The sequence below is a fragment of the Tetrao urogallus genome (assembly GCF_951394365.1).
Source record: "Tetrao urogallus genome assembly, chromosome: 5".
NCBI lineage: Eukaryota > Metazoa > Chordata > Aves > Galliformes > Phasianidae > Tetrao > Tetrao urogallus.
In genome coordinates this window covers 41394761-41417578 of record NC_136818.1, presented here as the reverse complement: position 1 = coordinate 41417578, position 22818 = coordinate 41394761, and the positions used below count along the sequence as shown (strand labels likewise).

Sequence of the window (22818 nt, the reverse complement as noted above, 5' to 3'; positions counted from 1 at the left end):
GTTTTTGTCTGGTCATTGCCTGAATGAAACTGGCTGGTCTGCTGGATCCAGATCCTGCTTACTTCTTCTGGTCTGCCTCTTCCCTGAAGGCCTCATGGGACATCCTGTGGTTTCTCTTCCTTCTGGAGACAGAAGAGCCTTCCCTCTTTGTTTGTAGTCGTTGATGTTTAATAACAGTACACTTCACAGAGCTTATTATTGTTACTTTCAGACTGCAATAACAATGTGATGTTATTTATTTTCTAGCCATCAAGGCCTGTACCTGTGGCAAATTACCCTCATTCACCTGTTCCAGGAAATCCCACGCCACCTATGACTCCAGGGAGCAATATTCCTCCATACCTGTCACCTAACCAGGATGTCAAACCACCATTCCCACCTGACATTAAGCCAAATATCAGTGCTTTACCACCACCTCCAAGTGAGTAGTAGCAACCAGAATACTCCTCCTGTCATTTATTGTCCCTTCATTCTTTGCCACATACATTTCAGTCTGGAAACCAGGTTTGATTGCTGCTCTGGGAGAGGCTCAGATTGCTAAGTTAAAATAGGTGGCATGGCCCTGCTGCACAGCGCAGAATCTATAGAGTGAGGAAAAAAGGAAAAGAAAAGATTACTGTCCCCTCCTAAAATAGAGCATCCCAAGAAGTTCTTCAGTGCTAAAGTATTCTTTACACATTTCTTCAAAGTATTCCTTTGATACGCTTTCTGATGATAAAACATTTAATTTCGAGTTGTGTTATGTGTGCTTGGTAGGCTTGTTGATTGTATGAACTTTTATTGTGGTATATTTTGTTCAAGGGCAAAGCCATGCATTGAACGTAATAGCAGAATGGCATATGATGTGAATATTTATAGTGTTGTCTCTATTGTGATCCATACAGGCTTAAGAATATTCAGTAGCGTGCCAAAAATTGATATATGTTCCTTTCAAAGTCACTCAACCTCACAGCTACATTTGGCTGGGAATAGGGAAGGAATAACAAGATCTCTCTGGCTCTATAATAGCACAAGATGTTTGATGTTTTGCTGTGACTGATGAACAGTAGGAGATATTACTTACTAGGGAATTGGGAGAATCTTTGTTTCCTAAAAAGGACTTCTGCTGCATTAGCACTTCGCAGCCAGTCTTTGGAATTCAGGATAGCTGAAAAATGAACTAGAAGGAAGTGATTGCAGTATTGTTTGGGCAAAAGCATAGTATTTAAAGGCATTTGGCCTGCACTGTTTAGCTGTAAATTACCATAAAATCTAGTGCTACTAGATCAAGTAGCAATTGTGTGCTAGTATATTTGATCTTGGGAAAGGTTCAGCTGAAATTAATTGGGTAATGTTTTTCCCTGTTCAAAGCAGAAGAAATAGCTAAACATCATTGCTGTTGGCCATAATCAAGAGTTGTCAGTCTTTTTGCTGAGAGAGTAAGGCTGGACACCAAACCGATGCAGTGATAAAAACACAAGTTCTTGCCACATTGTTGCCCAGAATAAAAGGAGAATAAAAGAGTCGGGTTTTCCATTGTTATCAGCTTGAGCCTTTTCACTTGCATTGACTAGATCCTGTAGCTACTTGTGTCTTTCTTTTGTGCGTGTATGAACATGCAAAGTTAAACCCAGTAGCAGATCGCTGTGCCATTTGTTACTATTCTGTATAAATATACACATTATTATTGCACTGCAGATGCTAAAGGGAAAGTTCATGCTTTCTCTCCCTCTTCGATCCCAGCCAACCACAATGATGAGCTGCGTCTGACATTTCCCGTGAGGGATGGTGTTGTGTTGGAGCCCTTCCGGCTGGAACACAACCTGGCAGTCAGTAACCATGTCTTTCACTTACGGCCAACTGTTCATCAAACACTGATGTGGAGGTAAGCTGAGTCTTGTTGTGAAGAAGTCTTGCACCAGCGATGGAGAATTGGCAGGCCGTGTGAACTTCATTTAGGTTTGCCATTTCACTTCAAAAATTGTGGCCTAGCTAGGAAAAGTCCCCTTTATGCTCAAAGATGGTATCACCTGCTGATTTCCAAAGGCAGTGTGTTCTAAAATACTTCCTGATGGATGTTGCATTGCCTTGCTGATAGCACACTCTGAAAAGTCGTTGTAACCATTTCATCATTTCTGCTCTGGGTAGAATGAGTGCGGGATGTGCGTGACCAACACTGGTTCAAACTTTGATGTAGCAGACTCTGAAGCACTAGGTGCTCTGAGACCTGTGAAATATTAGTTGCAGGTATAGCTAAAATTAAATGGCTGAATATCTGATAATTAAAAATAACATGCTAAAGAAGAACCCAGTTTAGATGCCTGATAGCATCAGTTGGAGAGAAAACTGCTTAAATCCTCCAAAGTTTTGAAATTGATTTCATACATCCCCTCTTTTCTGTGAATCCCCAAATAAGGATGGATCAGAAATACAGAACATAGCTTCCCATACGTAAAGTCTTCTGTTTTTCAATTACAGCAAATGCTACTTTCCTGTACAGAAAAATAGTTTTCCTAGGTGATAGGAATTTAATTTGGATTTGCATGAGTGATTCCAGCTTATGTGCTGCTTTCAACATTTAGATCAGCTTACAATCAGAGCCAGATTTCTTTTTCTATGTTTTCAAATCCTGCCAAATAACTCTGTCTCCTGTTTTTCTCAGACAGTATTTCAGTGTTATCCTGTTTTCTGATTGCATTGTTTGAAGCTCAGTGCACTGTGGAGCTTGGATAGCCGCTCACTGTCTTGTACAGAGATTGTTTTACAGGTGTAGCAGCTGAGGTGGTAAAACACTGCATCTTCAGCACATTTTCGGTTATGCCTTCCTTACTTTCAGCTTCTTCAGAGCCTGGATCAAATACACCCTGGCCTAAATGGGACTAATAACTTGTGGTTTCAGCTTTTTCCACCTGAGGACCTTCTTCCCATTTACTGGAATTTGTTTGAGACTTCTGTTTTTATGGCATGGACAAAGCACAAGGTGTTCCGGGGTAGCAGAGAGATGTGCTGGGTTCTCTGCACCCAGGATGGACTCTGGCTCTAAAGCTGGGACTGGTCATAGGATACAAGAGTGGTTTGCTGCCACAGTGCCCAAACTTGAGGTAGCCTGGGGGTTAGAAGTGAGAGAGATTTCAGACAGACCACATCCAATAATTAACACCTAACTTTGAGGTCAGTTATTGCTTACTTGAATTTCATTATCGTGGAGTACTGGAAGCAGAGGGAGTTTTGGCAGTTATTTGCTGGTTCTTATTAATAAGTAATCACTACTGGGGATTGTGCTGGCTCATTCAGTAGATTTATAGTGCTGCACTGAGGCATGAGGCTGTTTCTTAATATCTGTTCTTTCTTTCTGTTCATTCTTTCTTCCTTAGCTCACCAAACACACAGCCTTTATTTAAACTCATTTTAATGAAGACTCGTAGGTAAACTGTGCTCAGGTCTACTGTTTTGAAAAGCTTGTCAGTGGTGGGGAGAACGGATGGTCCTGTAACAAAGTCATTGCAAATGTACCTCAGGGCTGGATGGATTCCAAAAAAATGAATTAGCCACATGTGTGGAAAGATTTTGTTTTTATAGAGATGATGGAATTGAGCCAGTTCTGAATATTTTTCTGCCAGTTAAAATATTCAGCAGAACCTCTCACATGTACACCCATAACGAACTGTTTTTGTCCCCATTGGGAACTTTTCATGGTTATGAGAAACAGAAGATTGAAAGCAAGAAATTGAAGCTGGCTTGAAGCTGGTGCAATCTTAGCACTACTTAGTTATTAGCAGAGACCTGCTGGGGGGCTGTGTGCTAAGAACACGAAGGTCTCCTAATCTCTGTTCTCACCCTGAGACTTTCAGCAGACCTGGCCAGAGTTCTCAGGAATGCACATAATCCATTCGGGTTTTATATTAGAGGCACTAAAGCTTGCTTCCCTCTGGGTTTCAGTGGTTGCTGTATGTTCTCGTGAGATGAGAATTTCCGGTAGATCTTGAAGAGGTCTTTCAAAACTTATGAGTAAAATACTAGAAAAAAAACATCTAGGAACACTTGATATAGAAGGATTATGCTGAATGGTCACTTAATTTGTATTCTGTGCTTTTCTTTACTAAAAACAAAACAAAAAAACTTTTTTATCCAATACTAAATCTAGATGTTTTGAAATCTGGAGAAGACAGTATTAAGTCACAATTCAAATCTCTATTTCTGATAAGGAAAATGACAGTTAAGATGATGATCTGAATGAGCTGTTCCTTGTGGATCTTACAAAGATGTATTCTTCCACACAAGATGAAGAAATGAGCACCTGAGTTTTCAAGCGTAAAAAATAAACATTGGGCAGAATGTTTTAGTTATCACAAACAGCAGAATTCCAGCATTTCAGTTCAGTTCCTTATGTTCTTTTATATTTCTTCTTCATATTGCTCTTTTCTAACACATTGACATTTGTGTGCGACACTTAGAAGTCATAATCTCTACCAATTTAATTTTTATTAATTTAGTTTTAGCCACTCCCTTTTTTTGTAGGTGTTATAAATCTAATTTTGAGGTGCTGAATAGCATGTGATATTTATTAGTAGAGGGAGGAAGGGAATCCTACTCTGAAAGAAATTGTAACTTGGGTAAGTTTAATCCACAGCTGTGATAATTTGGAATCAAAGACATACAGGCAGTGAAAAACAGAGGTCATTTTCTGTTAGTCGATTTACCTGTTCTAAGGCTGGAATAGCTACATCTATACTACGTCTGACAAGCACTTGTTCAAATGCCCTGAAATAGTGAAAGATCTGGAATCTTCTAACACAGTCTGCTGCAGTGTATAACTTTCTTGTTCTTTACTTTTCACTCAGACATGAAAAACCTATCGTTTTAACATTTCTTTTTTTTTGAGGATCATTTCACAGTCTGTTTTTGCAAAGTGGTTTGAGATGTTTCCTTGGAAAGTCCTTTATAAGTGTAAAATATTAACAACTCTGTGGCATGCTTGCATCATTAATTCATCATGTCTTTCTTCTGTTAAGAGTTTTTGTGATGAAAGTATGTTATATCTTTTATTGGGAATAATTCTAGAAGAATAGTCTGGTCAAGAAAAAATGTTCCTAGCAACAAAAAAGACCTCCCTCTGCAATGTGCAAGAAAAGTTAAAGGAAGATTTATTGGTTGTTGTACAGGTCTGACTTGGAATTACAGTTCAAGTGCTATCACCATGAAGACAGACAAATGAACACAAACTGGCCAGCTTCAGTCCAGGTCAGCGTTAATGCAACCCCACTTACCATCGAACGTGGTGACAACAAGACATCTCATAAACCTCTGCACCTAAAGCATGTCTGCCAGCCAGGAAGAAACACGATTCAAATTACAGTCACAGCATGTTGTTGTGTAAGTACATCGAGCTTGCGGCTGCAGCTGCTGATGCTGACTCTGCTATTTAGTACAGTTTGCAAATGTCGCCTTGGCTGAAAAAGCCTTCCTCTCTTGTTTTTTTCCCACGATTTTTTTTGGTAGGACTCTTGTTTAATGGTGTTGACACAGGCAGAGTACTAATGCTGATTTTTTTTTTGCGCTGCAGAATTATTGCAGACTGTAGCAGTGTCCCTTCAGTGAGTTTGAAAGGACTTGGGGGCCTAGGGGAGGAACGGAGTTTGCTCTCCAAGCTCTTTAGTGTGTGCCCGAGTTACAAAGTGGCTGAAGGATTTTAAGGGAGTAGATTGTTGTGGTGTGGACTGTTATCCAGTATTAATTTCATTCACGTAGAGGATTAAACTGCAATTGATTTGTCGTGATAACTTCAGCACTGTCATTGTTGGTAGTGATTTTCAGATGAAAAATTCATATCCCGTGAAACCTTCCCCCTTTCTCCTTTTGCACGGTTTAGTTGCTTTCAGATACAAGTATTATATTTTTAATGCAGACTGTTCCGCACATTACAGTCTGAGCTTTTAATTGCTCTGTTGTTACTGACAAGAAAGCAAGCTGCTACCTCTCCCAAGGTCACAGTGTGAGGCGTTTTAATGGGGAGCCATTGACACATTTTGTTTTACCTCACATTGAAGTATCTGTGCCTAATACCATTTATCTGTTGGCTAAAAGCCGGGGCAGCATCCTGCAAATCCACAGCAGGCTCTTACGACTCTGTGTGGGAAGGAGGATTCAGTGAGTTGCAGACAGATCAATGGCAAATTTTGCAACTTATAACATAGTGTGATGGTAGGCAGACAGTCTAGATCATGTCAAAGAATCCAGGGTCTTAGGAATAAACCCAAGTGTCAGAGATGAATATATCAGCCCTCCATATTCTGAATATTAAAGAGAAAGAAAATGCAGAACATCTATTCTTTTTTTTCTTTATTTTCTAAAGCTATTGTATGCTGTGCTCCTGGGGAACAGAACAAGATACTGTACAGCATTCAATATATCCCTATGGGAGTGCGTGCACTCAGCAGAGCAGCACCAGCTTTCATATTTATGCATTAGATGCCTTCTGAAGCTATGCATCCAAGGGAAGAATGCAGCTCTGTTCAGCAGCATATGTACCATGTGTGCTTGGTTCTCGTGGTAACAAAGCGTGTTCTCTTTCAGTCACACTTGTTCGTGTTGCAGTTAGTACACCGGCCATCAGTTCGCTCTGTACTTCAAGGTCTACTAAAGAAACGCCTCCTCCCAGCAGAACATTGTATCACCAAGAGTGAGTTTTGTTTTTTGTGGGTGATGACTTTCTTAAAATGCCTACGTTAAATTGTGATTAACTATTTCTACACCAGATTTTCTTGCCTACTGAAAACTTTAAATTACACTTAAGAATTTCCAGAATATTCTGTGCATAGATTAAAACCTTGGGATACTCAAATTTTGAAGTCTGTTTGGGTGGGGTAACAAAATACCAAGAACACAAACTTAGTCCCTAATGATGGCTCTTCTGTCCTGGGATAGTCTGCATTTCCTCCATATTTGTTTTTCTCCTATTCCAAAGAGTTGCATTAAAAGATTCTTCTCCTTTTTTTATTTAGGGCTGCTTTAAGTGCATGTGTAGCACTTGCTATTGTTGAGACTGAGGCTGATATCCATGTGTGTGATGGTTTGTCTGTACAGCACAAGATTATGCAGCATACACTCATGTGAATAAATGGTCTGTTAGAGTAGCCTGTAAAGGATGAATTGTTGGTCTTTCAAATTTCTACATTAGGATTTAAAGAGTACATGTATTTTCTCATGCATGCCTTCTTCCTAAACAGTAAAGAGGAACTTCAGTAGTGTAGCAGCTTCCTCTGGCAATGCAACACTAAATGGGGAAGATGGAGTAGAGCAAACAGCCATTAAAGTGTCTCTGAAGTGTCCGATCACATTCCGGCGGATTCAGCTCCCAGCAAGGGGTCATGATTGCAAGCACGTACAAGTGAGTAAATGCCAATGACATTACAGTGTTCCCTCCACCATATGTTATTACCTTTTGCTTGGTTATTGTAAGAGAGAGCTTAACAGATTTCCTTTTTGTCTATCAATATAAGAAGTTAAATACATATATGTATTTCTGTAGAATGTAGAGACAAGTACACTACTTGGTTTAGATGTTAGTTCTAGTAGGGTTTTATTCATGGCAGTTTTACTTTTGTCTGACTCAGTTAATACAGTATTTTCCTTTGATTTTTCTCTTTTTTTTTCTTTTTTTTTCTTTTCTTTCTTCCTTTCTTCCTTTCTTCCTTTCTTCCTTTCTTCCTTTCTGATACATAGTGCTTTGATCTGGAATCTTACCTACAACTGAACTGTGAAAGAGGAACTTGGAGGTGTCCAGTATGCAAGTAAGTGCAACTATGCTATGTGAAATGCTGCTATAGGTGATTTAACCAAATTTCAGTAATATTGAAGGTAATGAAGAAAAGATAATTTATTTGGAAGGGAGAGAAAGGAAGTGCTAGAACATGAGATATATAAATACATAACATTTACCTAAAGTCCAGTGAGAGTTCTTCAGTATTGCATGAACTGAGGGAACACCCTGGATTTTTTAGAAATTCAAAAACAGTTAACAGGACATTTTCTCACAGAGCGTATCGTCTGCTAGCTCTCATCAGGATATCACTGTATTGTGCAGAGTTCAAAAGAAGCTCAAATATTTGTAGTGATAAGACAGATATCTACATGAAACTGGTGAACTGGGAGTTGATTTTCCTCTAGACTATGAAGTATAAACAAGGAGCTGATAGCAACATACCATGATAAAAGAATAGATAGTCTATTCTGGAGTTACTTTTGTAATTTTCATGTTGTAATGCTCAAATTAGTAAACTTCAAATATTTAAATATTAAAATTCTCAATATCCAGTTGAGTTTGGTGGTTTAAGGATGCCAAATAACTGTCTTAGGCATTGTGCTTTGAGTCACGTAGGAATGCAGTTAACGCCAGTGTTCAAGGAGAATGGGAATTTTGGAGGCTGCAGCATTTGCCAGTAGGATCCTCCAGGGTCAATGTCAAGTGCAAATGAAGGCAAAAGCAGAAAGTAGAAAGGATTCCAGTTCAGAATAAGGCTGATTTTAAAAAGCTGAAATGTTTCCAAGAAGCTGCTACTACGAAAGTTGGGAGAAATTGCTTACAGAAAAAGGAAAATACCTCAGTATATTTTCAACCTTATGTCTTGACCAGAGCACTAGCATACTGCAGAAGAAACAGAAGATAACGCTTTAAAGTGGTCACATTTAACTGAGCAAAAAAAGACTCACAGAATGTCTGCAAGCCCATTCAGTGTCTGTAACCTGCTGTGCTTAGTGCACATGGTTATGACTTGGTTACAGCCTCAGCTGAGAGCCAGTGCTCTTAAGCTCGGGCATCTGTAGCTGTAGCAATTTGCAAGCACCTCTGCCCATCTGTGTCAGCCAATGTTATCTATTGAATAAATGTGGCCATTGTCCATTTCATCTGCTTCTGTGAACGTCACAGACTTGAGATAAGCTTGACCATCTGTGATTCATAGCTATCCTAAAGCTCAGATGATTTCTCTGAATTACCTCAAGCTTTTTAATCTTTTGAGTTTGGCTAAAAATAAGAATTGGATGTCTTAAAAGATAGCGGTTACTTCATAGTTTATGTATTGATATATTCAGGCTAAAATTTGTATCCTCTTTCTCTAAGTATGAGCACCTACATTCTGATCTTAGATCCGATGTAACTAAGTCATTTCTGTTACTGTTTTGTTCTGTCCCCATGTGTGCTCTGTAAAACAGTTATAATATGCAGTTATTTTGAAGACATATTACTGCGTAGCTCAAGAAAACAGCACAGATGCAATTTTTAAAAGTTAGTAGTTGTAGATGATGGCCACAGGAGAGATCTGTGCTTGAAGAGACTTTATATCTGAAATACAGTTCAATAAAATCAACAATTTAAAAGATGTGAACAGTTAGTGGACATACACAGATCTACATATGTATGTATGCATGTATCCTTATTTTACCTATTTGATTTAAAAAACTGTTATCTTGGTAAAGCAGATGTAGAACTGAAGCTGTTTCTCCCAAGTCATTATAAGTTACTTGAAAGAGATAGTTGGTAGATCTTAGACTGCTGATTCCATCACTAACCTATCCTTCTTTTAAATATATGAAGATATATTCTAATATGAAGGAGTTGGATTTTCGTTTGTTTTTTTTTCCTTTTCTAGTAAAACTGCTCTGCTGGAGGGCTTGGAGGTTGACCAGTACATGTGGGGTATTCTCAACGCTATACAGAAGTAAGTGAATTGATATTTCTGATATCCAAGATTAAGTAACTGGGACATATTTTATGGAGTGCTGAGACAGTCATGCCAAATAAGGTGTTAATGATTGAACTTGAGTATTCTGTTTCATGGCTTCTTGGTGAAGCTAGTAATATCAGTGAGCATAGCTAATAATAGTGTGTCTCTTTCTGCCTGCTTAATAGATCTTGTTTGGGTCATCTCCTGATGACAACCTTATCAGTGAAGCAGAAGGAAGAATGAGAATGGAGGATGAAATGTTTTCTCGTGTTTAGAAGGAGACCTTCTGATTCATATGTAGATACATTTGGATTTCACTGTGAGGATATAAACAGAAATGTGCTCTCACAGTTGCCATTTCTAAAATTCGCTTTCAGCACACACTTGAGGAGTGAAAGATTTTGAGGTTGTATATACTAGAACACTTAAAAACATTTGTTACCATCAGTTTCTTAGGGAAATATCAGCAGAATTGACAGGAAACAGAAGAGCAACTGATGTGCTAAAATTCTTGTGTTATTTTACAGCTCAGAGTTTGAAGAAGTTACCATTGATCCAACATGCAGTTGGAGGCCAGTCCCTATAAAGTCAGATATTCACATCAAAGATGACCCAGATGGCATTCCCTCCAAAAGATTTAAGACCATGAGTCCAAGCCAGATGATCATGCCAAATGTGATGGAGATGATTGCAGCTTTGGGTCCTGGACCATCACCTTACCCATCCCTCCCACCTCCTCCAGGAGGCAACAACTCCACCGAATATGGAAACCAAGGTAGCTTTTACATCTTTGTTCGTGCAAATTGTTACTTTCAGTGTCAGTGAGTCAGTCGGATTCCTTTGTTACGCAGGTTTGTCACTGCGCCTTCTCATGGACATTCAAAAGGAAAGCAAAATATGTGTGGCTTCAGTTCTGAAATTCTGCACGAGACTTTTCATATAAGATTCATCTGGTTAGAGGAAATATCTTTTAGTAAGGCAATTGGTGACTGCCACATTTATTGCCATGCAGCTCTCTCTAAATCATTGAGCACTGTGTGTTCCCTTATGCATTCATGGCCTGCCACAATATACATCTTCCCTCATTTTTTCTGTCTATTTTCCTTCTGTTCCCTCTCATTCTAATAAAAGCTCGTCCTGCTACATTACTTACTACGTAGCAAACCTGAGTCATTAATCCTGCCACTTGAGCAGGCAGCTGACATTTCATGGATCAATCAAACTTTTAGCTGCTTTGCAAACACCTTTGCATTAGATTATGACTTCTGAGATCCTCTGTCCATGCATTGCCAGTTTGAGAAAGATAGAACTAAATCCAAGCAGTGGAAATACCTTTTCAAATGACTGGGATACTCTGAATAACTAAATTATACTGACAATTCTAAAAATATGAAACCAGAGACTGTTCTTTTTGCAAGAAATAAGATATGACTCAGTTCAGCTCAGAGAAAAGACCAACTGTTCACACCATCAGAATCCTCAAATTGATTACAAGGTGATATATGTGCTTTTTGCAGGCATTTGAAGAAAAATGTATCTTGCATGCAAAATATGGTTCATTTGCTCCAATGACTGCAAAACTGATGACAGATGATAAAACTTTCCAGGTTTTCAAACAGATGAATGATTACTATAACAAAGCCAAGAGCACTGAATCACAAATTTTTCAGTTGCTAAGTAGGAGTGAAACACAGTCAGAACATGAGAACAGAGCCATCTTTTCTTTATCATCTTTCTAGCTCTTTTACTCAGGAATGGACACAGTAGTCATGTAAGCTGGGTTTTAGTGTTTCTTTAGTGATTGTTGCCTGGACTGTTATTTCCCTCCCTTCCGCTGAGATCCTGTAGCAGAGTTAGGCATTGCTGCTCAGAGCTTCTGCTCATCATGTGAAATCCATTTTGTTATACCTCTGCTGCAACACACGTATCAGTGCAAGGGACCAGATTATCCTAAATGACTTTACAGGTGTGTCCCTCAGTGGGTGGCTTAACTCTTGCCCCAGAGAAGGGTGTATTTCTGCATGGCTGTAAATGCCTGGGCATCATGTTTTTATTCTCTATCAGTGTGTGCAATGAAACTTAGCCTTTATTATTAAGTGATGTCCTCTGATTGACAACATTCTAGAAAAAAAGTAGTAGTGTTATTACTGTGGTTTTTGTTTGTAATTATACTGAAGTATAGTTTGTAAATATAGCAAGTACTTGATAATACAAGAGCTTATTAAATTTTTCCTGAGAAGTGAGGCAAGAGCAGTTACATTCTGGGAGAATTATCCAGTTTGCAGATTAGCAAAATGGGAATTAGTAAGGCTCTGTGGTATTTACATGGTAGATCAAAGACCTGACTTCTCTGAGAAATACTCTTACATGGCTAATGACTTCTATTCCTCTGAGATTAAGCTGCTGCTTATGAAACTGTGCTGAAGAGCAAATGTTGCAGCTACTTTGGTTTGTTGAACTCCCTTCTTGACTTCTTCCATTTAAAGCTGCTGTATTCCAGCCGAGAAACCTCAAGTTCTCTGTTCAAGTTCCAAAACTATTCTATTGTTTCTGAGTTCAGTATCATGCAGTTAGGTAACGTATAAAAAAATAGCTCAATGGCTTCAGTCCAGTCCTAATTCTTCAGAGCAGATAAACCAACAGAGTTGGTATCTCAAATGAAAGTGCTAACAGAGGGATCAGAACAGAAAAGAATTGTGAAAATAAATGCCCTGTACTATGATGCATGCATACTGCAGAATTATAGTAACGCTCACAGGGCTGAGGTGAAAGGAATCAAAACACACTTGTCCTGAAATTCAGCAGAGGGCCCCAGGTTTGCTGCTAAATAGTAGATGTGTGAGGGTTAAAACCTGGTTCTGAATTGTTATGGAATTTTGATGCTCTGGAGAACATCCTTTCCATCCAAAGTTACATTTCATAGATTTGCTGATTTTTCATTTGTGAATGCGTGTATCCACATCTGAAACACAGGATGCAAGCAGGCAACTTGTAGCTCTGAAAATGAGGGTAGGTGTTTCCAGAAAGGGAAAATTGGAGTCAAATGCATGTTATTAGGTTTCATGGGAACAAGGAGAATTACATCATAAGCCTCAATTAGACATGGAGGCCTCTTCTGCATTATCTCAACAGAAGTTGCCTATTTATACTGAGAAAGAAGAGGTCAATTAACTTTGTCAGAAACTGATGCAAAGCTGCAGTCCTCCTTAGTGCATGGAAATGTAGATAAAAATAACACAGGTGTCCTATATATAATTTGTGCTTGGGCAGCGAGTCAGTTTCACTCTGATTCTTCTGACTTTCTGTCTTGCTTAAGTTTAATTAGTGACTTAACAGCAGCTTTTCTAGGTGTCAGGAGGTTTCAGTTATTTTCAGAATGTACACGAATTACTACAGTCAATTCTAATATTCCCAGCAGTAGCCAATACATGAAAGCCAAATGCCATTTTTCCTCCCTATTCATTCAGCTGCCTCTGCAATGGGGAGCGCAACATTGCTATGTTCCCCATCCTATGCAAGGGAGATATATAGCCCTGCACAGCTTTAGCAAGACTCTAAAAGATCAGTGTCAGGGGAAAAAAAAAAAAAAAAAAAAAAATTATTTTCTATTGTATCTGCTTGTCTTTCAGGTAACAGTTACCAAGGTCATGGCAATTTTGATTTTCCGCACGGGAATCCTGGTGGAACATCTATGAATGATTTCATGCATGGGCCACAGCTGTCACATCCCCCAGACATGCCGAGCAGCATGGCAGCTCTCGACAAACCTCTCAGTCACCCTATGCAGGAATCTGTAAGTAATGATGCTGCAGATGTAGATCTTTCTTTGCAGGAGTAAGATGCTCCAGTCAGGCGAATGGACTTTCCTTGTGATTTGATTTTCCTTGTTTTGGATTCCTAACTTTGGCAGCATCTGAAACAGAGCAGCCCTGAGAAATGTTGTCAGAAATGTCAGTTTTAGTTTCTGGCCTTTTCAAGTTTGTGGAGAAATGTTTTAAGGTTTTTTTTTTTTAAATTGTCGTTTAAGCTTGTTTATCTGAAAGAAACAACCTGGCTCAGTGTACCTGTGTTAATCATTGTGCTTTCCTCTGACACCTGGGAAAAATTAGCCATCAGTATCCGTGAATGTCCATCTTCAGCAGACAGCTTGTTATAGCAAGACACTGACTGATTCAGAGCAGGGACGGTGTCTTCCCTGACTTTGTTTCTGAGGTCAAAGTTTGCACCAAAGCATTTTGTGAGGGATGCTATCCAAGTAGAATAAAACGTACCTTTAAGCTGTTGGGAATAGGATAAGCCTGTAGATTTCAAGGAGAGATAACTGCTGCTGGTCTGAGGCTGCACCAATGTAATAGATCTAAAAAACAGGTTCCTCAGATCTCAGGTGGAAAGGCAGAACAGCTCATTAGAAAAGTAGCTTGCTCAGTGAACCAAGTTTTATATACAGAACTTTACATCCAGATGATGCAGTACTGCTGCAACAAGATGATAGAAAAGTTACCAGCAGTGTTTAGCTCTTAGGCATGGCTAGTCATCTGTTTTAACTCTGTGTGGTATATGTGTGTGTATATATCCTTTTATATTCAATTAAGTTACAGGGCAGGGACTTTATGATGTGCTGTTACTGCACAGGAAGGGCGTTTAACTTGACAAGTCATCTGTGCTGTGACTTCATTGAGCACTAGAAAGTACTATTTCAGAATGTAATGAGGATATGTGGTAGCAGATGCTTAGGAAAAGCCTACTCAGTCAGTGTCTCCTCTAGCTGGCAGTGGATTTTCCGAGGAGGATGGTGAGAAATAGGAAGGGAGCAGAAAGAGCATTCTTAGTATAGCTTGGACAGATCCCAAGTGAGAAAAATGTCTGCAAAGAAAGAGTCCAGGAACTGTAATGACTTTATCACTTCACAGGCTAATAAAGGATAGAACAAGCACGCTGTAAATTTAATTTTACTTTGGCAAATTTTACATATCAGTTTAATGAGCAACCTGAGTATCTGTATCTGAACCAACTGTACAGCATAAGAATGTAGTGGTGAGGGGAATTGCTACCAACCTGAAGCACTCACACACAGCTACTGTCCTTTGAACCAAAGCCGCGGGGAATTCTTCTGCACCTCCCCTTCTGTGACACCTACATTTCCACTCCATCGGTTAACCGCTTTACCTTTACTACAGAGGTTGCCCTAGTAAAATCTCTGAAGTGGCAGGGTATGAAGCGGTTGAATATGAAAGTGAAGAATCTGTGGTTTTCTGAAAATTGGACTCCTTACAGATAAGAGCAGTTAAAAGTTGCTCGAGGCTGTGCATACTGCAGAACTGTAAGAGAGTATTTGGGCAACCGTTAATAGACTTTTGATTCTCTGGGTCAGTTTGTAGCAGATCTAATGCTTGCTTATGATAGCTAGCAATTAAAGTAAACCTTTGCCTTGCTTCTCCCTATTCTATTATGATATGCAAGCTGTGCTATTTTGAGAAAAGGAAGTGGCACTAAAGCAGACTCCACCTGGCTTATGTCAGTGGGTGATTTGCCTTAATAAGGATCAGTTTTCACATCTCTTTGCACAATAGAATTAGATTGACCTTGCCAATTTGGCCATACAGTTTTTAGGCCACTTCTGTGAACTGATAGTACACTAGCAGAACTTTGTCAATATCATGAAGTCTGTGCTTCCCTCCTCTGTTTTTCCTATCTTCATTCTTCTCTCTCAGAAAGAAACTGGTTTTTGGTAACAGACACACAGGAAAGACAGCTTTAAAACTGCTGCTTTTAGAGAAATGCATGCTATTAGGATATGGTATTGATATAATTGAAAACAAATATGGGGGAGGTTTTGATTTGTGACAGTCCACCTGTTGAGTTTGCAAGGATGCATGTGATGGCAAAGGAAAAAAGGATGGGAAATGTGGCAGAGAACAGCGGCTGGGCAGGATGGCATCTTTCCATGGTTCTGCCACTTAGCACAGCTCCAAGAGTTGGTGAGTCTGTGACCTCCGTAGTGGAGAGATATATAAACAATTGACTTAACCTAATGATCTTTTTTTTCACTATTAATTTTCTCCTGAGATGAAAGGAATATCATTCTGCAGTTGGCAAGCTTTGTTGCTGTTCATCTCAGCACTCCTAGAGGTCACTCTTAGACTGACTCATAAAGAATTGTGGTTTTATGCTATTAAACAGAAGATGTAGTTGTGTCAGCTATAAGCTTTACTTTTACAGATTGTAAATGTTTTAAGAGTGCCACAGTTTACACTCCTAAAAACAACTCTGAATTACCTTGCTATGTAAGCAGTGGCAACTTTGTTGACTAAGCATTCCTAATGTAAGTTAGTGCTTTTGAAATAAAACCAGTGCAAGTTGCAGACATGAGTTGGAGACCCATGTGTCGTATCGTTTAGAGTGTTTTTACACCAGTGGTAGTTAATTCATCATTACTCAGCTGAATAAAGACAGAAAAATAGTCCTGAGCATTTACTCTGTCCCAGGTAGGCCTTGATGAATGCCATCAGGTGGATTTTGAAGCTGTGCTGGCTATTTAAGATAATGATAACCCTCATCTTATAATGAGCAATGGGTCCCTGTCCAACAGTTGTCTCTGCTCAAGATACTGCTTTATCAACAAAACATTTATATAATGTTAGTATATGGAAACATAATGTATAAAATTTCTAACCTGCTTATCTGTTCTGAAGTATATCTGAAAACATATGAATGCCTCTTTTTTTAAAATAATTACTTCTATAAGCACACCAGTGTGACCCTTGCCATGTGCATTTGGGGGATAAATCTGAGGGAATTTTCAAGATGATCCGATTTTGTTGTATTTTCTGGAAACAACTTTCCCGCTTCAGCAACACTGTCTTTAATTGCTCTTTACTTTTTGTTACTATTAAGCTTTCTTACTTTGCACAGTTTCTGTTGCACGTGTTCTCAGTGAACGAAGAAGGAAACGATACTATTTGGACAGGCAGCTACTTTCACTTGGACTGTTGCAAAGTCTTAGGCTGCGGATTCATTTACATTAAACTGTGGTCTTTGGGTGGATTTTGTACAAGTTTACCTCTAAGGTAACAACAATAATGTTACAGAATATCTTCCAGGTAGTCAAATTATGACACTAATGGAAAGAAGAGTGTGCAACAGTACTTTGCAATAGTTATTTTAAAGTCTCATATAGGAAAGAGACACAAAAACACTTTACATATAGAATCCTGCTAATTTCCACCAACATTCCTACTGCCAAACTATTGAAAAGGACCTCCATGTAGCTGAGTTTGAGTGTCCCATTGTATCACTGTTCAGATGTCAGTTTTCTTGCGAGTGGAAAAATGTTTCTTTATAAAATGCTTGTTTCTGTGATATTTTTTTCCTTAATATCTTGGAATATTAATTTTGTAATAACCTCCCTTTTGCTTTCCAAAAGTGAAGATTAAGGTTAAAATAGCCTTGTAGTTTACTGTGTTATGAAAGGGTCAATGCTGACATGTGACATAGCATTTTGCCAGTTTCTGTTGGCTTGGCTGGATGAATTTCATGCTGTTGTTGTACGTATCTGTTCTTTTGTTTCAGCTCCACTGTGTGGCAATGTAGCATTTCTCAAAAAATGTTTACATTTTTTGCTTCTCCATATACCCAATTAACATGAAACAATTTTAAGGCATTCACACTCATTTTTCTCATGGCACCATGGTCAAGTCCCAAAGAGTCCACGAGCATTAAAGATGACATGTAGCATGGGTTTGTGCATTTTTGTTGCTTCTCTGTAATGTGAGAGAGATTTTTTCCTCCATTCTTCCATAATAGGGTTTAGAAGATGCATGTGGTTTGGTAGGTTATTCCCCATTGAAATCCTAGAAAATACAAAGGTTTTGGTAGAGAACTTGCCCATGTGAAAATAAAAATGCATTCTGTTGCATGATCTTTGCTTAATTTAAAATAATGTGTTGTACTTCACAGGGTGTCACCAGGTATGCGGCCACCTCCAGCAGCTCTATGGGTGGCTGAGGAGCTTGGTTTTTTCAACCATCAGCTAAGAAAATCCCTTAAAAGGGATGCTGTATTCTGAAAAGATGGATGAAAATAAAATAGAGGAAGGCGTAGGAAGGGCTGGCATTTGCCAGATGTTTGTAACAAGCTGAAACAAGAATAGGTAGCAATGTCAGGGAAGCTGCCCGATAAGGAATCTGAGTAGAACTTAAGTATTTTCTCAGTTAATCATTTTGCTGGCACAGGGATTATTATTCAACAAATTCTCCATTCATTCTTGAAATTTTTCAAGGGCAGTGCATCTGCCTGGCTCATGCTGAGCAGCACCATCAGCCCCCCTCAACTCCATGGGCTGCTTGATTTGCACCTTCAGCCACAGCTTCCCACATTACAGCAAAGCAAATGCAGCAGCACAAACCCAGTGTGTTTATTTCCCTTTGCAAGTGACCTCCAAAAAGCCAAACATTTCCTCCAGCATTGGGATATGGAGCTTTCTTTTCCAATTACGCTTTTTTTCTTTTTTTTTTTTTTTTCTTTTTTTTTTTCTTTTTTTTGGTCTTTTTAATTCATTTTCGTTGTTTCCTTTTAACATGCGGTTACAGAGTCAGGCACGGCGAGCACTGTACCTTGTGGCCTCACTTTCTTTTCCTGCTTTTTTCCTCCTCCGCAGATCCCTCATCCCGGCAGCACTGATCAGTCCCATACTTCCATGCAGCAAGGTTTGCACGTCCCTCACCCCAGCAGCCAGTCAGGGCAGCCATTACATCACAGCGGGCCTCCCAGCCAGCAGTCCCGGCAGCCGCCCCCAGCCGCTTCTGGCAACCATCCACACAGTGACCTGACCTTTAATCCCTCCTCAGCCTTAGAGGGTCAGGCTGGTGGACAGGGAGCACCTGACATGCCGGAGCCCTCGCTGGATGTAAGTCTGTGTCATACTATCATCTGCCTGCCATAGCGTGTGCTTGACATGGCGGCGGGAGGGCGGGGTGGGTTCGGGGACGGGGAGCCGCTTCCACAGCACATGCCATCGTCTCATGCTTGGGTACATGGGCGTAGTCACTGCAGCTGAGGTGACAGGGCGCTCCTGGCTTGCTGTGGAAACTCTTCTGTTTTAAGCCATATGACGTGCCAGCCGTGTCCTCCTCATAGCAGGCAGGCAGGTTTCCCTTGAGACAACAGGTCAAGTGCACAGAAGAGAGATCTCCCATCCCCTCGCTGCCTGATGAAGGCACTCGTGTGCACGAGCCCAGGCCCTGGAGCCGCTGCAGCCTCCAGATTAGAAGGAGGCGGCTGCACATGGGCCGGGCTCGGGCCACATGGTTCCCGTTGAGCTGTGTGCTGGCTCAGCTTCGGCATTGCAGTGCCTGGCAGTGGCGTCCATCCCTGGCTCTGGGCCCTGCCACCACACTCAGCAGCACATGTCCTGCTCCATACCATGCAGGTGCTTCAAATGAACAAGGACGTCTTCTGCCTCCTTAGCCAGGGTTGAGCTCAGCATGTGACTAAAGGAAGATGAGCCTAGTGTTAAAGACAGAAGTAATGTCTGCAGCCACCCACTGCTAGTGCTGGGAGTGAGCTACCTGAGGCATCCCTCTGGTCAACCACTCACCTTCCAAAGGTCATATTTCTTAGCACTAGAGTTGAATTTTCATTTAAGTCATGCATTCCTGTACTTGTATCTTCTGTCTGGTCCAAAGTCTGCTGCACAATGTATTTTTCTGAGAGAAGTGTTCACTCTGTGCCTCAGGTTTATACCTGTCTGTGCTGTTGTTGTGTGCGTGCCTGTTCCCTGTCTCATGACAGCACTGTGCCATCAGGCAGCCTCGCAGGGGAAGGCAGGCTCCAGGCACTGGGAGAAGCCCTCAGTAAGCAGTGCATGTGCTGGAGCCAGGCTGTGTCTGTCACACAGCAAGGCCATGGCACATCTCTCAGGAGCTGCAGGTCATGTGGCAACTGGAGGTCTGAGCCCTTAAGGATGCCATATGAGTAATAACAGTAGGTGAAATAAAAATCTCATTTTTTCTTCAAGTATTTAAGTAACCCTGTACATTGTAATGGGTCAGGCAATTGTTCCTTAGTGAAAAGAAAATAGATGTTATAGTACTGTGAGTATCGCTGGTGGAGGCATTTGGTGCAACGCTGAAACTGAAATTGCTGTAGCTTAGTGAAGCAAGCGCTGCACAGTGTGGAGAGCATAGAGATTAGAAATATCTGTGAGCTCAGTCATGCTCAGATGAATGATGTCAGCAGGTTTAGTTACTGGTGACTGTTGTGGAACCAGGCAGAGCAAGGCACCATGCAGCACTGTCTGTGAGCTGGAACCAAGCTGGGGAATGCATTGTGGGCAGCTGGGCTCACTGCCTACTGGCATAGACGGGGTCATTCATTAGTGCTTCACTGCAGTGCTTAACCAGGCAGAAGGGTACACCTCCTATAGAAGGAGATGACCCACACTCACACCACACACAGCAGAGGCACGGGGCGCAGATGCCTGGTGAGAGCACTACAGGATCACTTCAGGAGCACTGGGTGTACTCTTTAAATTCTGACAAGTCCAACACACCCTCACAGTGCCTGCCCATCTCAGCCCTCCAATCCTTCCCTCCTGGCTCAGCACTGCACCCAGCTGAGTCCTTGGATTTGCCTCTTGCTGCAAGGGGCTGCCATGAGGATCCCCACACACCAGCGGCCAAGCTACAGTGCCAGCTCCTGGCTCGTGGGCCATGTGTTGCACAGGCCTGCATGCAGGGAGGCACCCCAGCATTCAGAAATGCTCTTCTTGTTTTCAGAATTTCCTCCCCTTTACCCTTTTTCTCCTTGAGACTGTGTCAAAATATACCTTAACTAGCAAAAACTGGACGATTCTCTTTTGAGGAGTCTTAGAAATATCCTAGTCTTGAATTTTTGCCATTACTTCATCATGTGAAATATACCCTCAAAATACAGAAGACAGAATTGTTAAAGAGCGTATTATTTTAAACTTTCACCTTTCTAAAAAAAAAACAACAATCCTCTGTATAAAAGAATGAGTCTCAGACACATTACGTTAATTTTTTTAAGAATTGAGTTGGACTATCTGTGGGATACATTCAACCATTTGTTACTTTCTAAACATATGGTGAGGCCGCAGTTTTCTTTTAGTCCCATACTACATACTCGGAAAACTATGCTAGCAGGTGAAATGCATTTAAAAGCTGTATATCTTTAGTCTAGCAGTATGACAACAGCAGTTAAAACTGTGTATAAAAGGAGGAGGTGTTTTATGAAAAACATTCCTTCAGGGATGTTTTGTTTATGAAACTTTTCTTTCTTTTTTTTTTCTTTTTTTTTTTAATAATGCTTAGGAAGTAATAAACTTCCTTCTTCATTTCATGTATAGCTTATTTAAAAATATCTTTATCCATTTCAGCATAAGAAGCATATAAATATAGTACTTGTATGCTAAACATGATGCAGTCAAGATTTTACTTTCATAGTATTTGAAAACACAGAACAATTTAAAATGCATTTCTTGTACTTATGTTTTTTTAATTATTCCATGTTTTTCTGTCTTGGCCTCAATGCTGAATATAAAGGGAGCTTATTACAAACTCTTTCCTGTCAGTTGATAAATACTTTTACTTTTTACCAAGACTAGGTTAAGTTGCAGAATAAGCCAGAAAACATTGCCTCTTACAAAACCCTCAGTAGCTGAGGTGTGCTTGTGACTTGTCAGATCAAAAAGAATCTGAGTGATGCCTGGGAAAAAAAATAGTTCTATTTGAAATACAGCATTAGTGAAAACATAAGTTAAAAAACTTTTTATCTTGATACATTTTAAACCTTGTGAAGATCAGTGCATTTTCTGTTGGTTGGAGTGTTATGCCCCTGACCCTTTAAAATACCTTGAAATGCACATAAGGTGAAGTTGAATAAGCACTTCCAATTACCATCAGCTGTCACTGCCACAGAGAGAAAAGGAGGTCAGCTGCCTGCCTTGTCACTCCCCGCCCCCTACTCCTCCTTAGGACTTTCAGTGCGTTTTTTAATTTTGATTTGGGGGCTTTTTTTGGTCTGGGTTAGTTTCAAAATCTGGTGAGTTCCAGTCCAGCTCACTGCCCAGCCTGTGTGTCCATGCATGAGGAAGGGGTGGACACAGCAGCCTCGCTCCATAGGGATGCAGGCCTAAAGCAGTCACCACACTGCTGCCTGCCAGTCACATATACCAGGCTTTGTTGATCCACTTTAAGGGTCAAATAAGTCTTACATGACTGCATGGTTCAAGTTTACATTCAGTGTTCTATATGAAACTAACCTACGTAACTGGCATTTATCAAGAAGGTCTTATCAGCATCACTAGGCAGGAATTAAACTTTGTTTATTGATAAGCTTTGTGATGGGGAAGTTGAGTAATACAGGCTTTCACAAACAAGTGGCTACTGCATCACCTTAGGGTGTTAGGCAGCATTACTGCTGTCAGATTCATTTCAGTATATGTATATGAAAGCCAGTTTCCCGGAATGTATGGTGTTTTAATCCCTTTTTCTCACAATTGTATTTCTGTTATCTGTAATTTTCCTTTTATCTTTATATTTTATAGCTGCTTCCAGAACTCACAAATCCAGATGAGCTGCTTTCGTACCTGGATCCTCCTGATTTGCCAAGCAATAGCAATGATGACCTTCTGTCTCTCTTTGAGAACAATTGAACCCACATGTATTCCCCCACCCCTTTCACTTGTTCACACGTGTGGCTGCACAGCGAGGAATCTTAACACTCCTTTTCCACAAAAGAAGAAAAAAACACCTCACGAGTTGATCCAGTGGTGCACTCCCTGCTTTCTTCATCTCAGAACTGCTTTTGTCAGCTTCAAAAACTGTGAAAGTGCCGGGAGAAAAAATACACAAAAAACTGCAGTAATCTCAGAGTCCGCCATGCTATGCGTCACAACAAAACACAGACAGTTGTGCAGCTATTGGAAACCCCGTTTGTTGTTCATCCTATAGAGAGAGAGTTCTGTGATAAACATAGTGTGAAGTATCTTGGCAAAAACAAATCTTGGCAAGGGAAGAAAAGGCAACAAAATGGAACTGTCTTTAATTGACCTGTCTCAGAGTGTCCTTCCAACGCATGTTCTTCCATTTTTTTGAAA

The 22818-nt window shown here is 40.3% G+C and overlaps 1 protein-coding gene across 1 annotated transcript in view; it reads left to right on the top strand.

Annotated features, from left to right (window-relative positions):
• Nucleotides 1-22374, top strand: part of ZMIZ1 (zinc finger MIZ-type containing 1) — a gene marked incomplete at both ends in the record, with an annotated part of 147721 nt that extends 125347 nt beyond the window's left edge. The window contains 11 exons of the mRNA XM_079535895.1: nt 247-421; nt 1723-1864; nt 5142-5352; nt 6553-6658; nt 7206-7366; nt 7702-7769; nt 9627-9695; nt 10229-10476; nt 13331-13494; nt 18358-18606; nt 22267-22374. Of these exons, the coding sequence (XP_079392021.1) occupies nt 247-421; nt 1723-1864; nt 5142-5352; nt 6553-6658; nt 7206-7366; nt 7702-7769; nt 9627-9695; nt 10229-10476; nt 13331-13494; nt 18358-18606; nt 22267-22374 (1701 nt within the window). The remainder of the gene's footprint in view (nt 1-246; nt 422-1722; nt 1865-5141; nt 5353-6552; nt 6659-7205; nt 7367-7701; nt 7770-9626; nt 9696-10228; nt 10477-13330; nt 13495-18357; nt 18607-22266) is intronic.
• Between the last annotated feature and the right edge of the window lie 444 nt (nt 22375-22818).